Source organism: Microcaecilia unicolor, chromosome 13 (genome assembly GCF_901765095.1).
Source record: "Microcaecilia unicolor chromosome 13, aMicUni1.1, whole genome shotgun sequence".
In the NCBI taxonomy this organism is placed as follows: domain Eukaryota; kingdom Metazoa; phylum Chordata; class Amphibia; order Gymnophiona; family Siphonopidae; genus Microcaecilia; species Microcaecilia unicolor.
The window spans coordinates 100,767,685-100,781,850 of record NC_044043.1 but is presented as its reverse complement, the minus strand read 5'-3'; the positions used below and the strand labels follow the sequence as shown (position 1 = coordinate 100,781,850).

General features: G+C 41.3%; 1 protein-coding gene across 1 annotated transcript in view; it reads right to left on the bottom strand.

The window, feature by feature from the left end:
• Positions 1–11,975, bottom strand: part of CROCC (ciliary rootlet coiled-coil, rootletin) — a 198,438-nt gene extending 186,463 nt beyond the window's left edge. Inside the window, exon 1 of the mRNA XM_030222563.1 lies at positions 11,874–11,975. Within this exon, the coding sequence (XP_030078423.1) occupies positions 11,874–11,915 (42 nt within the window). The 5' untranslated portion in view covers positions 11,916–11,975. The remainder of the gene's footprint in view (positions 1–11,873) is intronic.
• Between the last annotated feature and the right edge of the window lie 2,191 nt (positions 11,976–14,166).

Genomic DNA, 14,166 nt, shown 5'->3' with positions numbered 1-14,166 from the left:
AAAAGCATTCAAGCTTGCTTGACATCCCAATACAAATTTGCTGTGTATTGTTTCCCACTTAGTGCAGCAACTTTTTCCTGTGAAGGGGAAGATTGTGAGAGGTCACACATGGTGGAATGCACATCTGATACTATCAGGCCATTCACAAAGGGGCCAATAGTCAGCCAGGAGACTTCCCATTATCTTCAGCCACATATTAACCAGCAGCTTTGAATAGACACTTAAGATTTACTGGGTATCTTTACCCAGTTACCTTTACCACAGCTTTTTTCCCAACCAGACTTAAGCAGTTATCTTTAATCAGCACAAAATATCAACAGTATCCAGTTGATCATAACTCCTCACCCTTTCCCATCCTTAACCAGTTAACATGTCTGAATAAAATGACCAGACAGCAGGACAGCAAACTTAAAAGGTAAGATGGGCTAGTTACCCCCTAAAGGTAACCAGACAAATCTTTTTCATTGGAGTTGCTTAATACATTTTCCGCCTAGTTTGCAAAGGCTAAACCTGCTTCTTCAACTCAGGACAGTACTTGAGGAAGGTGGTTTTGGCCTTCAAAAGCTAGTTGAATGTATTAATTTTGTCCAATAAAAAAAGGTATCATCTACAACAAGAAGAAATCTTCTGCTCAGTGTGCGGCGGCAGCCAAAAAAACAAACAGGATTCTAGTAATTATTAGGAAAGGGACAGTGAATAAGACCAAAAATACTATAATGCCTTGTATCACTCCATGGTGCAGCCACACCTTGAGGATTGCATTCCGTTCTGGTCGCCGTATCTCAGAAAAAAATATAGCAGTATCTGAAAAGGTTCAAAGAGCAGCAATCAAAATGATAAAGGGGATGGAACTCCTCTCATATGAGGAAAGGCTAAAGAGGTTAGGGCTCTTCAGCCTCGAAAAGAAACGGATGAGGGGAGATATGATTGTGGTCTACAAAATCCTGAGAGGTGTAGAATGAGTAGAAGTAAATCGATTTTTTTTTTACTCATTCCAAAAGTACAAAGACTAGGGGATACTGGAGGAAGTTACATGGAAATACTTTTAAAACAAATAGGAGGAAATATTTTTTCACTCAACGAATAGTTAAGCTCTGGAACTTTTTGCCGGAGGATGTGGTAACAGTGGGTAGCATATCTGGGTTTAAAAATGGTTTGGACAAATTCCTGGAGGAAAAGTTCATAGTCTGTTATTGAGACAGGCATGGGAAGCAACTACTTGCCCTGGGATTTGTAATATGGAGTGTTGCCACGATTTGGGTTTCTGACAAGTACTTGTGACCTGGATTGGCCACCTGTTTGGAAAACAGGATACTGGGTTAGATGGACCATTGGTCTGACCCGGTATGGCTACTCTTATGTTCTTTGTATTTTTTCGTTTGTTTTTGTTTCCTTTAAAGTGCATCAACACAGCAAGCATACTACTTTATCCAGGTAGTCTGAAAGCACCAGAATGTACTCTGAATGCAACTTATTACATTAAACCAAATTACACCTAGAAATATTGTTGAAAAGTGCTTCAGCTCACGCCTTTTGCTGGTCTGCCTCTGGTGCAAGGTTGTTTTAAATGTCCAAACATGGGGAAAGTGAAGTTACTTACCTGTAGCAGGTATTCTCCGAGGACAGCAAGGCTTATATTCAAGCTGTCTTATATGAAATATTTAATTGTGTTAACCTGTAGCATCCCATGACAGACTAAAACAATCACACAGCTCACCTCCTCTCCATCCACCTCCAATCCCTAACATGAGAAATGCCCCCAAATTTGGCATTTAATTTTCAAAAAGGGGACTATGATAATATGGGAAAAACAGTACAAAGAAAAAAGTTAAAAAAAAAAAAAAACAGAGGAGCAGCTGCAAAGGTCAAACTTTACATCAGGCGTGGATGTTTTTCATAAATATCCTCCTGGAAGCCCAGATCAGATATATTCCACATATTAAAAAAGGCAGAAGGACAGCCAGCATGGTTAAAAGGTGAAGTGAGGGAGGCTAAAAAAAAATCCTTCAGAAAATGGAAGGAGGATCCAACTGAAGATAATACGAAGCAACATAAGAAATGGCAACTCAAATGAAAAGTACTGATAAGGAAGGCAAAGAGATCTTGAAAAGAAGATCGTCTTGGAGGCAAACACATACGAACTTTTTTAAGCATATTAGAAGCAAGAAGCTGGTAAAAGAATCAGCTGGACCACTAGATAACCAAGGGGTAAAAGGGGCACTCAGGGAGGACAAGGCCAAAGCAGATAGACTAAATGAACTCTTTTAGTCTTTATTGAGGAAGATGTAGAGGAGATACATGTGCCACTGGTGATGAGTCAAAAGAACTGGAATAAATCTCTAAACCTGGAAGATGTAACGGGGCAAGTTGTCAAACTGAAGAGTAGCAATTCGCCTGGCCCGGATGGTATACACCCTAAAAAATGAACTTGCAGAACTAATATATAGGTTTGGTTTTTTTTTGTTAAGGTGCACTAATGATTATCGCATGCTAAATGCTAAGAAGCCCATTTTATACCTATGGGCTTCTTAGCAATCCATTAGCACACCTTACTAACAGAACCCCATCATTTTTCTTTAAAAACAAGAGTGGTTCCAGAAGATTGGAGGGTGGCCAATATAAGGAGGAGTGGCCAATATAATGGAGGAGTGGCCTAGTGGTTAAGGTGGTGGACTTTGGTCCTGGGGAACTGAGTTCGATTCCCACTGCAGGCACAGGCAGCTCCTTGTGACTCTGGGCAAGTCACTTAACCCTCCATTGCCCCAGGTACAAATAAGTACCTGAATATAATATGTAAGCTGCATTGAGCCTGCCATAAGTGGGGAAAGCGCGGGGTACAAATGTAACAAAAATAAGTAACACCAATTTTTAAAAAGAGTTCCAAAGGTGACCCAGGAAATTATAGACCGGCGAGCCCGATGTCAGTGTCAGGCACAATGGTGGAGACTATTATAAAGAACAAAATTACTGAACGTAAACAAGCATGGATTAATGGTGCAAAGCCAACATGGATTTTAGCCAAGGGAAATCTTGCCTAACAATCTACTTGTGAACCATCAGAGGTGAGCTGGTTGATATTGTGTATTTGGATTTTGACAAAGTATCTCAAGAATGACTCCTGAGGAAGTTAGAAAACCATGGGATAGGAGGCAGAGCCCTCTTGTGAATTAAAAGCTGGTTAAAAAATAGAACAGAGAGAGCAAGGTTAAATGGTCAGTATTCTGAACAGAGAAGGATAAATAGTGGGGGTCTGCTGGGACCGCTGCTTTTTAATGTATTTATAAATGATCTAGAAACAGGCATAATGAGTGAGGCGATTAAATTTGCTGATGACACAAAACTGTTCAAAGTTGTTAAATCACAAGAGGATTATAAAAAATTGCAAGAGGACCTTTAGAGACTGGGAGACAGCATCCAAATGGTAGATGACGTTTAATGTGAGCAAGTGCAAAGTGACACATGTGGGAAAAAGGAACCCAAACTATAGCTATGTAATGCAAGATTCACATTATGAGTCACCGTCCAGGAAAAAGATTTAGGCATCGTCACCGATGATACGTTGAAACCCTCTGCTCAGTGTGCAGTGGTGGCTAAGAAAGCAAATTAGTACAGAAGTATTTTATTTATTTGTTGCATTTGTATCCCACATTTTCCCACCTATTTACATGCTCAATGTGGCTTACATAGTACTGTAAAGGCATTTGCCAAGTCCGGTAGAGAAACAAATACAAGGTGATATTGTGGTTGATTAAAGGTACATGTGTTTCAGGGATGATGGGGAACAAGGAAAGGAAAGGTTATATAATGTCCATTACGAGCTTTGGTTATGCTGTGTAGCAGAATATAGGTATTTATGTTGGGTCGGTGGTGTATGGCCACACTGGGACAGACCAAAGGTCCATCAAGCTCAGCATCCTGTTACCAACAGTGGCCAATCCAGGTCAGAACTACCTGGAAAGATCCTGAAAAAGTTCAATACATTTTATGCTGCTTATCCCAGAAACAACAGTGGATTTTCCCCAAGTCAGTTTAATAATGGTCTATGGAATTTTCCTTTGCCTTTCCTCTGCCTTAGACACTCTTGCACCTTTGATGACCCGCCCTGTAAGGCGTACAAAACCCCAACCTTGGCTGACTTCTAATATCCGCTACCTACGTTCCTGTACCCGCTCCGCCGAACGCCTCTGGCGGAAATCTCGGGCCCTTGCTGATTTCTTACACTTTAAGTTCATGCTGACCTCCTTCCAATCTGCTCTTTTACGTGCCAAACAGGATTATTATATCCAACTGACCAACTCTCTTGGCTCTAATCCTCGACTTCTCTTCACCACATTGAACTCTCTCCTCAAGGTGCCCCCTCCCCCAACTCCCCCTTCATTATCTCCTCAGACCCTTGCTGAATTCTTTCACAACAAGGTTCAAAAGATAAACCTTGCTTTCTCTACCTCACCACCTCTCCCTCCACTAGTCCGTCCCCCTCTCTCTCCTTCCCCTCATTCCCTTTCCTCCTTTCCTGAAGTTACTATTGAGGAAACTACACTTCTCCTTTCTTCCTCAAAATGTACCACCTGTTCCTCTGATCCCATTCCTACCCACCTTCTTAATGCCATCTCTCCTACTCTTTTTCCTTTTATCTGTCACATTCTCAACCTCTCACTTTCCACTGCAACTGTCCCTGCTGCCTTTAAACATGCTGTGGTCACACCTCTCCTTAAGAAGCCTTCACTTGACCCTACTTGTCCCTCTAATTACCGACCCATCTCCCTCCTTCCTTTTCTCTCCAAATTACTTGAGCGTGCTGTTCACCGCCGCTGCCTTGATTTTCTCTCCTCACATGCTATTCTTGACCCATTACAATCTGGTTTTCGCCCTCTCCACTCAACCGAAACTGCGCTTACTAAAGTCTCCAATGACCTATTACTGGCTAAATACAGAGGTCAATATTCCATCCTCATTCTTCTTGATCTTTCCGCTGCTTTTGACACTGTCGATCACAGCATACTTCTCGATACCCTGTCCTCACTTGGATTCCAGGGCTCTGTCCTTTCCTGGTTCTCTTCCTACCTCTCCCTCCGCACCTTTAGTGTTCACTCTGGTGGATCCTCTTCTACTTCTATCCCTCTGCCTGTCGGCGTACCTCAGGGTTCTGTTCTTGGTCCCCTCCTCTTTTCTATCTACACTTCTTCCCTTGGTTCATTAATCTCATCCCATGGCTTTTCCTACCATCTCTATGCTGATGACTCCCAAATCTACCTTTCTACCCCTGATATCTCACCTTGCATCCAAACCAAAGTTTCAGCGTGCTTGTCTGACATTGCTGTCTGGATGTCTCAACGCCACCTGAAATTAAATATGACCAAAACCGAGCTTCTCATTTTCCCCCCCAAACCCACCTCCCCGCTCCCCCCGTTTTCTATTTCTGTTGATGGCTCTCTCATTCTCCCTGTCTCCTCAGCTCAAAACCTTGGAGTCATCTTTGACTCTTCTCTCTCCTTCTCTGCTCATATCCAGCAGACCGCCAAGACCTGTCGTTTCTTTCTTTACAACATCCGTAAAATCCGCCCCTTTCTTTCCGAGCACTCTACCAAAACCCTCATCCACACCCTTGTCACCTCTCGTCTAGACTACTGCAATCTGCTTCTTGCTGGCCTCCCACTTAGTCACCTCTCCCCTCTCCAGTCGGTTCAAAACTCTGCTGCCCGTCTCATCTTCCGCCAGGGTCGCTTTACTCATACTACCCCTCTCCTCAAGACCCTTCACTGGCTCCCTATCCGTTTTCGCATCCTGTTCAAACTTCTTCTACTAACCTATAAATGTATTCACTCTGCTGCTCCCCAGTATCTCTCCACACTCGTCCTTCCCTACACCCCTTCCCGTGCACTCCGCTCCATGGATAAATCCTTCTTATCTGTTCCCTTCTCCACCACTGCCAACTCCAGACTTCGCGCCTTCTGTCTCGCTGCACCCTACGCCTGGAATAAACTTCCTGAGCCCCTACGTCTTGCCCCATCCTTGGCCACCTTTAAATCTAGACTGAAAGCCCACCTCTTTAACATTGCTTTTGACTAGTAACCACTTGTAACCACTCGCCTCCACCTACCCTCCTCTCTTCCTTCCCGTTCACATTAATTGATTTGATTTGCTTACTTTATTTATTTTTTGTCTATTAGATTGTAAGCTCTTTGAGCAGGGACTGTCTTTCTTCTATGTTTGTGCAGCGCTGCGTATGCCTTGTAGCACTATAGAAATGCTAAATAGTAGTAGTAGTAGTAGTAGAAGCTGGCCAGACCTTTTTTAAACCCCGTTAAGCTAACCATCTTTACTATATTCTCTGGCAATGAAGTCACAGCTTCTTTCAGTTCTGCTATGTTCATTACAATATCTTCCTTGATAGTATCTATCCAGCGAATTCTTGGGTGGCCACTAACCATTCTAAACATGATGTCTTTTTCGAAGGGCTTGCTTCACATGAAGCGCCCAAAATAGGAAAGCTTTTGTTTTGCTACAGCAAGATTTTTTGTTTTATACATTACAGAACTGCTTGGTTTATTATTTTGGCTGTCCATGGACAGGAAAATATCTACTGTACCATAAGTACATAAGCATCACTGTCCTGGGATAGACCAAAGGTCCATTAAGCTCAGTATCCTGTTTTCAACAGTGGCCAATCCAGGTCAGAAGTACCTAGTGATCCCCAGAATTAAAAGAAAATTCATGGAATAAAGCAGTATATTTTCCCAAGTCCATCTTAATAATAGTTTAGGAACTAAAATTGAAAGGCGTTATTAAGAAAGGAACGGAGAACAAAAATGAGATTATAAATTATGCCTTGGTATCGCTCCATGGTGCAACTGCAACTTGAATACTGTGCGCTATTTTAGCCACTGCATCGCAAAACAAATATAGCAGAATTAGAAAAGGGCAACAACAATGATGGATGGAGGAGTGGCCTAGTGGTTAGGGTGGTGGACTTTGGTCCCGAGGAACTGAGTTCGATTCCCGGCACAGGCAGCTCCTTGTGACTCTGGGCAAGTCACTTAACCCTCCATCGCCTGCCGCATTGAGCCTGCCATGAGTGGGAAAGCACGGGGTACAAATGTAATAAAAATAAAATAGAGAATGAGATGACTTCCCTGTGAGACAAGGCTAAAGTGGCTAGGGTTCTTCAGCTCGTAGAAGAGACAGTTGAGGGGCGATATGATAGAGGTATATAAAATACTAAGTGGAGTGGAACGGGTAGAGGTGAATTGCTTGTTTACTCTTTCCAAAACTAGAGCTAGGAGGCTTGCAATGAAATTTCTTCACTTAATGTGTAAGTAAACTCTGGAATTTGTTGCCAGAGAACGAGGTAAAAGCAGTTAGCTTAGCGGGGTTAAAGATTTGGAGAAGTTCCTATAAGAAAAGTCCACAAGCCATTATTAAAATGGACCTGGAAAATCCACTCCTTTTCCTTGGATGAGCGGTATAAAATCTGTTTTACTCTTTTGTAATCTTGCCAGGTACTTGTGACTTGGATTGGCCACTGTTGAAATTAACCATGAAACAAACTTGCAAACAGGATACTGGGCTTGATGAACCTTCGGTCTTAGTACGTCATTGCTGCGTTCTTATGTTATGACTTCTGTTACCTACTGGCATCTAAGTGAAGCGTGATCATTTCTTATTAACAGTTCCACTCCACTCATTCTTTATTAATTTCACAGACAAGGGACTTCAGAAACCCACTCTAAATACATCACTGCCTGTTGCTAGGTAAAATCTCTCTCTCTAAATTGACAAGGAGAACCCCAACAGAGTCCTCTACAGTCCCTTACCTTTGAGCCTGGTCTTCTTGTCCTTGCTCCTTATAAATATATGAATACAAGCTAAATCCCGAAGAACTCTGTACTACCCATCTTGTCCTGTCTATATATCTCAACTGCATTTGCCCCCTCAGCTACCTATTAAGATGTTTCATTAGCATCATAGCTATGTTATTTTAATGTTCACATCCATCTTATTAGGTGTTTCATTGATATTCACAATGTCAGCACAATACCAATGTTCTTCCATGTTGTCTATTATGGTATCGTTTGTATTGTACTGACATTTATCATATTTCTGTTATACAGAGAGGCATTTTCAAAAGAAACGTCTAAGTTTGGATTTGGACGTCTTTGTAAAACATCCAAATCCAGAGGCGGGGAAAACCGTATTTTCAAAAAAAGATGGACATCCATCTTTCGTTTCAAAAATACCGTTGAAGACATCCAAATCCAAGGATGTCCTTAAATTTGGACATCTTTGACTTTCAGCCATTTTCAAACACAAAGACATCCAAATGTAAGATGTCCAAAACAGAGGTTTATTGGTTAGTGCAGCAGGCTTTGATCCTGGTAACATGGGTTCAATTCCCAGTGCTGCTCCTTGTGACTTTGGGCAAGTCAAATGCTCAAGGGGCATTTTTGGATATAACATCTAAGTGTGAATTTGGACGTTTTTTGTAAAATGTCTAAAATCAGACCAGGAAAGGTCATTTTCTACAAAAAAAAGTCTATCTTTTCCTTTTGAAAGTGCTGTTTGGAAAAATGTTTTGTGATTTGGGGAAGGGGAGGTGATCCCTGAATCCCTCCAGTGGTCAACTGGGGCACCTCTTGTGTGGAGTAGAGGAGTAGCCTAGTGGTTAGTGCAGCAGACTTTGATCCTGGGAAAGTGGGTTCAATTCCCACTGCAGCTATTTGTTATAAAAACAGGTCTAGCTCAAAACGTTTAAGTTTTAGTCTTGCACGTCTTTGTTTTGTTCCATTATTGCTGAAAGATGTCCATGTCTTAGGAACACCCAAGTCCTGCCTTAAGCACGTCCCCTTGAGATTGGACGTCCTTCTGACGGATTTCAGAGAAAGACGTCCAAAAAGAGGTTTTGATAATACTGATTTGGATGTTTCTATAAGATAAACATCCAAATGCTGACATGTCACTTTTTGGACATCTATCTCTTTTGAAAATGAGCCTGATAATTGATTTACAGTGCTGTTAAAAGTGTATACTTCTGATACTGTATCATCAGAGTCTTACTACTAGGATTCAATCTGCCATCTCCAAAATTACCTCATTGACTGTATTTATGTTTATATTTGGTCATTTCACTATTGTTATGCTTCTGCATAAAAGTGGTTAATAAATCCAATAAAATTATTAATTGTGCCTGAACAGACTACATGAAATCTGACATCTCACTTCCTAACAAATTGCTCCAATTCTTCCCTCCATTCCTATCCTAGCTGGGATTATATTCATGCTCCCTTCTGACTTCAAGTGCAACCTTCTTTAGTCTCCTTATTTTCTAATGCTCGTTACTCTATCTTATCTATATATTTCATCTTTGCTTACACCCTATGCTATTAAAATGTTTTGCTGTGTATTGTGTTGACATTGTAATGTAGCATACTACACCATACCTTGAATTGTTATTTGAATATTTTTATTGCTGTAATTGTCTATTGCCTATATTTTACTTATTCTTCCTGTACACTGCCTTCAGTGAATTCCTTCAAAACGACAGTAAATAAATCCTAATAAATAAAATATGTTTCAGACAGGAGTCTAACATGTCTCACTCTCTGTACCTTTCTGCATAAAAGGCATGTAATTCACCTTCTCAAGAGAGATTGATATATTTTTTTCACTTTAAAGTTTTTATTGTGAGTTTAACACGCTTAACACCTCAAAATATTGAACATGTTACATTCCTTGTAGAACAATAAACCTCCAAGAGATTGCTATTTTTTATAATATGCTGTGATGCAACACCATTCACTAGACCAACACAAGAATTAATCAAAGGGCATGAGCTTGCCGGACTACAAAAAAGAACTATGAAAGAAAAATGCAACCCTAGAAGTTTCCCATGCCACATATTTGGGTCTGTGTTACACGGGCCCAACAGAAAGCATTTTCTGTTCAATATTATAATAATGTTTTTGTCTCTGGAGGTTAAGATTTAATCCCATTCTTACTAGAAAGAACATCATGTCTACCTGTCTTAAACAAGCTGATTGTTCTCTTCCTGCTACCCCTCTTCTCCACCAACCGATTCCCCCCCCCCCCCCAAAAAAAAAAAAAAGTTATATTCCTATACCTGAGGCTGTAATTTGGGGATTTCCACCCCCATGCGCAATGGATAGCTGATAGTAAAATCGCACTCACTTTGGATTTTAACTCAGATGTCCAAGGCAAGTCAGTTCTCGGGTGATGGACGGGTACAGAACCTGGAGGGGAACTTCATTGTCTACATATCATGCATTCATGGGCGGATGCATTCCAACTGAAACTCAATGCAGAAAAAACTCAATGCAGAAAAAACCCAATGCCTAATACTCACCTCTCAACATAACACGAACAAATTCACCACCATTAACATACCAAAACAGAATCTTCCAATCTCAGAAACCCTAAAGATTCTTCGAGTCACCATTGATCGACACCTCACACTTGAGAACCACGTGAAAAACACAACCAAGAAGATGTTCTACTCAATGTGGAAATTAAAAAGGAGTAAGACCTTTCTTCCCAAGGACCGTCTTCCGAAACCTGGTACAATCATTGGTACTTAGCCACTTAGACTATTGCAACGCACTCTATGCTGGCTGCAAAGAACAAATAATCAAGAAACTTCAGACAGCTCAGAACACGGCAGCTAGACTCATATTCGGCAAGACAAAATATGAAAGTGCTACACCCCTAAGAGAAAAGCTACACTGGCTCCCTCTTAAAGAACGAATCACGTTCAAAATATGTACTCTAGTTCACAAAATCATCCACGGAGATGCCTCAGCCTACATGTCAAACCTGATAGCCATACCACCCAGGAATGCTAAAAAATCATCCCGCACATTCCTTAATCTTCATTTCCCCAATTGCAAAGGTCTAAAATACAAACTAACACGTGTCCACCTTTTCCTACTTGAGCATACAATTCTGGAACGTGCTACCACGCAACTTAAAAACGATCTATGAATTAACTAACTTCCGCAAAATACTGAAGACCCATCTCTTTAACAAGATATACCACAAAGACCAACAAATGTGAACCCCTCACACTTATACCCAGAATTGTCCTACAATAATATCTGCTTGTTATTCTAATACCATGTTTTAGCATTATCATGTTACCCAAGTTCCTCCTATAATACTAAATGTGTACTTCTCATGTATTTTCCACTATTCATGATGTATTGTAAGCCACATTGAGCCTGCAAAGAAGTGGGAAAATGTGGGATACAAATGCAATAAATAAATTGTACGCCTGTTCTGAACAGAACCCCTCTGCAAGGTGCCAGAAAACAGCGAGTTACTGGCCAGACCCATGGATCATTTTAAAACTGAGGTTTTGTTTGTCTTCAGAGTATTAAAAGATCCCTGGCACCTTCTCTACCCATATTCAGCACCTGAGATCTCGGATAAACTAAGAATTGTGGCAGACTAAAAAGTGGGTCACTAGATAATAACGTGGCCTAGGTGCATTCAAGCAGGATAATATCTTGTAAATAGTGCCCCAAACACACACGATCTCTCAATCCCCCAGTTCTCTGGTCTAAATAGGTGGTTCTGCGTGCAAACCTCCAGATATTGCACTATGTTTCGCCGGATCCAGGTTTCACTGCAGCCCTATCTTGCATCTTTTTAGCTTTTAGGAGCTAAGTTGCCACAATCATTTAACTATTAAAGGAGTCTTGTTTTTGTGCTGCAATGGGGAAGGCAGAGAGGCAAAGGAACAACAATAACAAAACAGCGCGAGCAGCAGCTGCTCTGCAGTTCTCAATCAAAGCGCGGGAGGGCGCTATAGCGACGGGGGTTTTAAAGGGACCAATCAGAAAGCAGAAGTTAAGGCGCACCTGGATGACCGCTTCCAGCTGCAGCTCTGCCTCTGCGCTCATGGGGGAGGGGACGCGGCGCTCCCCGGCCTCAGCAGCACCGCAGCCTCCCCGTGTCCGCTCGGTCCGCTCATCACACCGGGACAACTGGAGGAGCTGCTGGTCCACCAGGGCAGAGAGCGGGGGGGAGGAGACAAGGGCCGGAAGCCCCGCCCCTTCAACACTAGGCCACGCCCTTCGCCCACCATGACCTGGACTGGAATAGAAGGTACCGGCTTCCTTAGTTAACAATCCGGATCAGGTAATAATAAAACGTCGGAACCGGTCCAAAAAGAAAGGGGTGGGGGGAAATGTGCTTGAACACCGTCCACGCGGCCGTCACCACGGCAACGGGAAACTTCCAGGCTCCGTGCGCGCCAAAAAAAAAAAAAAGGCGCGTACGTCGCGCGACACGTTCACGTGATACAACTTTATTTAGCATGACAGACAGACACAATGTGGAGCAACCAAGGAAGACAGTTCCTATCTAGTCCAGTAGGCGGAGCTACAGTTCACCCAAAACAATAAGTGGAGGACAAAACATTTCTATTTTTTTATTTATCAATAGAAATCAAACAAAATAAAACATGGAAAAGAAAATAAGATGATACCTTTTTTATTGGACATAACTTAATACATTTCTTGATTAGCTTTCGAAGGTTGCCCTTCTTCCTCAGATCGGAAATAAGCAAATGTGCTAGCTGACAGTGTATATAAGTGAGAACATTCAAGCATTACTATGACAGTCTGACAGGGTGGGAGGATGGGGGTGGGTCGGAGGTATGCATGGGGACATCAAAGCATATCATTGATATTCTAACAGGATGGGTGTGGATAGGACCAGGACTCTGTACCAGTGACTTCACAGTGAGAATCCTGAAAGGTAACTTTAAAACCATACAAGAACGTAAAACCTTTGAAGTCAGAATGATTGAATATTTTAACACCCAACAGAAAGGACTTAACAAGGATCTGGGGTTCCTAGTCCATTATAAACCATAAAGCTGTATGTCTCTGTTGATCACCCACCCCTCACGTATCCACACCCATCCTGTTAGAATATCAATGATATGCTTTGATGTCCCCATGCATACCTCCGACCCACCCCCATCCTCCCACCCTGTCAGACTGTCATAGTAATGCTTGAATGTTCTCACTTATATACACTGTCAGCTAGCACATTTGCTTATTTCCGATCTGAAGAAGAAGGGCAACCTTCGAAAGCTAATCAAGAAATGTATTAAGTTATGTCCAATAAAAAAGGTATCATCTTATTTTCTTTTCCATGTTTTATTTTGTTTGATTTCTATTGATAACCTTAAGAGTGGACTAACAAGGCTACCACACTCCTCTACTTTTATTTATTTGAAAGCTTCCCATATCTACTACTACTATTTAACATTTCTAGAGCGCTACCAGGGTTACGCAGCGCTGTACAAATAACAAGCAAGAACAGTCCCTGCTAAAAGGGACAAAAAGTGCAGTCAATCAAAAATATTATAAAATAAAAATTGAATATCACTAAAACAGATTTTAAAAAATACAAACAGCAGTAATAACCTCTGCATTTTCTGCTCATTTTTGTACACTGTTCTATACAATACAAATGGCGAGATTTCTTGTTTCTTGATGGGTTCATCTTAACTTGTAATCTGCCTTGACAAGCCTGGTGTTATAAAGATGAAATATACTGAAATTAAATGGAACTACAATTAAACTCGCCTTTCATTTCGGCACATGGAATCACATCTGCATTTGTTTTGTAGAAGTGCACATTTTAGATACGCAAATGGATTATTCAGTTTTGATCATATTTCAGGGACAAGTGGTTTTATAAGTCAAAAATAAATATTTTGTTTCATACAGGTCTCTCATTTGTTTAAACATAACTAAATGGGCTATAAGCCCTTAATGCAGTCCATTGGTTTTCTTATATTTTGTTCTTGTGCTGACCTATACTGTGCCAAAACTGAAGACTTCTCTCTTTTAAATGATCAATACTATCCGCCCTAAAATGTTGTTTTCTGCCTGTACATGAGGAATTGTGATATTGAATAAATAAGTGTATGTTTGTGGCCCTAGTCATGCATTCAAAGGTTATATAATCCTTTCAAGATAGCCAAGTTAATCGTTTAACTTATTAGTGAAACATAACCACAGAGGTATGGTATGGTTGCATTTTCAATATGGTAATATTAGGGCCCAACTAAGGAACAGGTTATTTTGAGGTAGTCTTCACTGAACCAAACTTGCTTTTCTTGTGTCATCACCATCC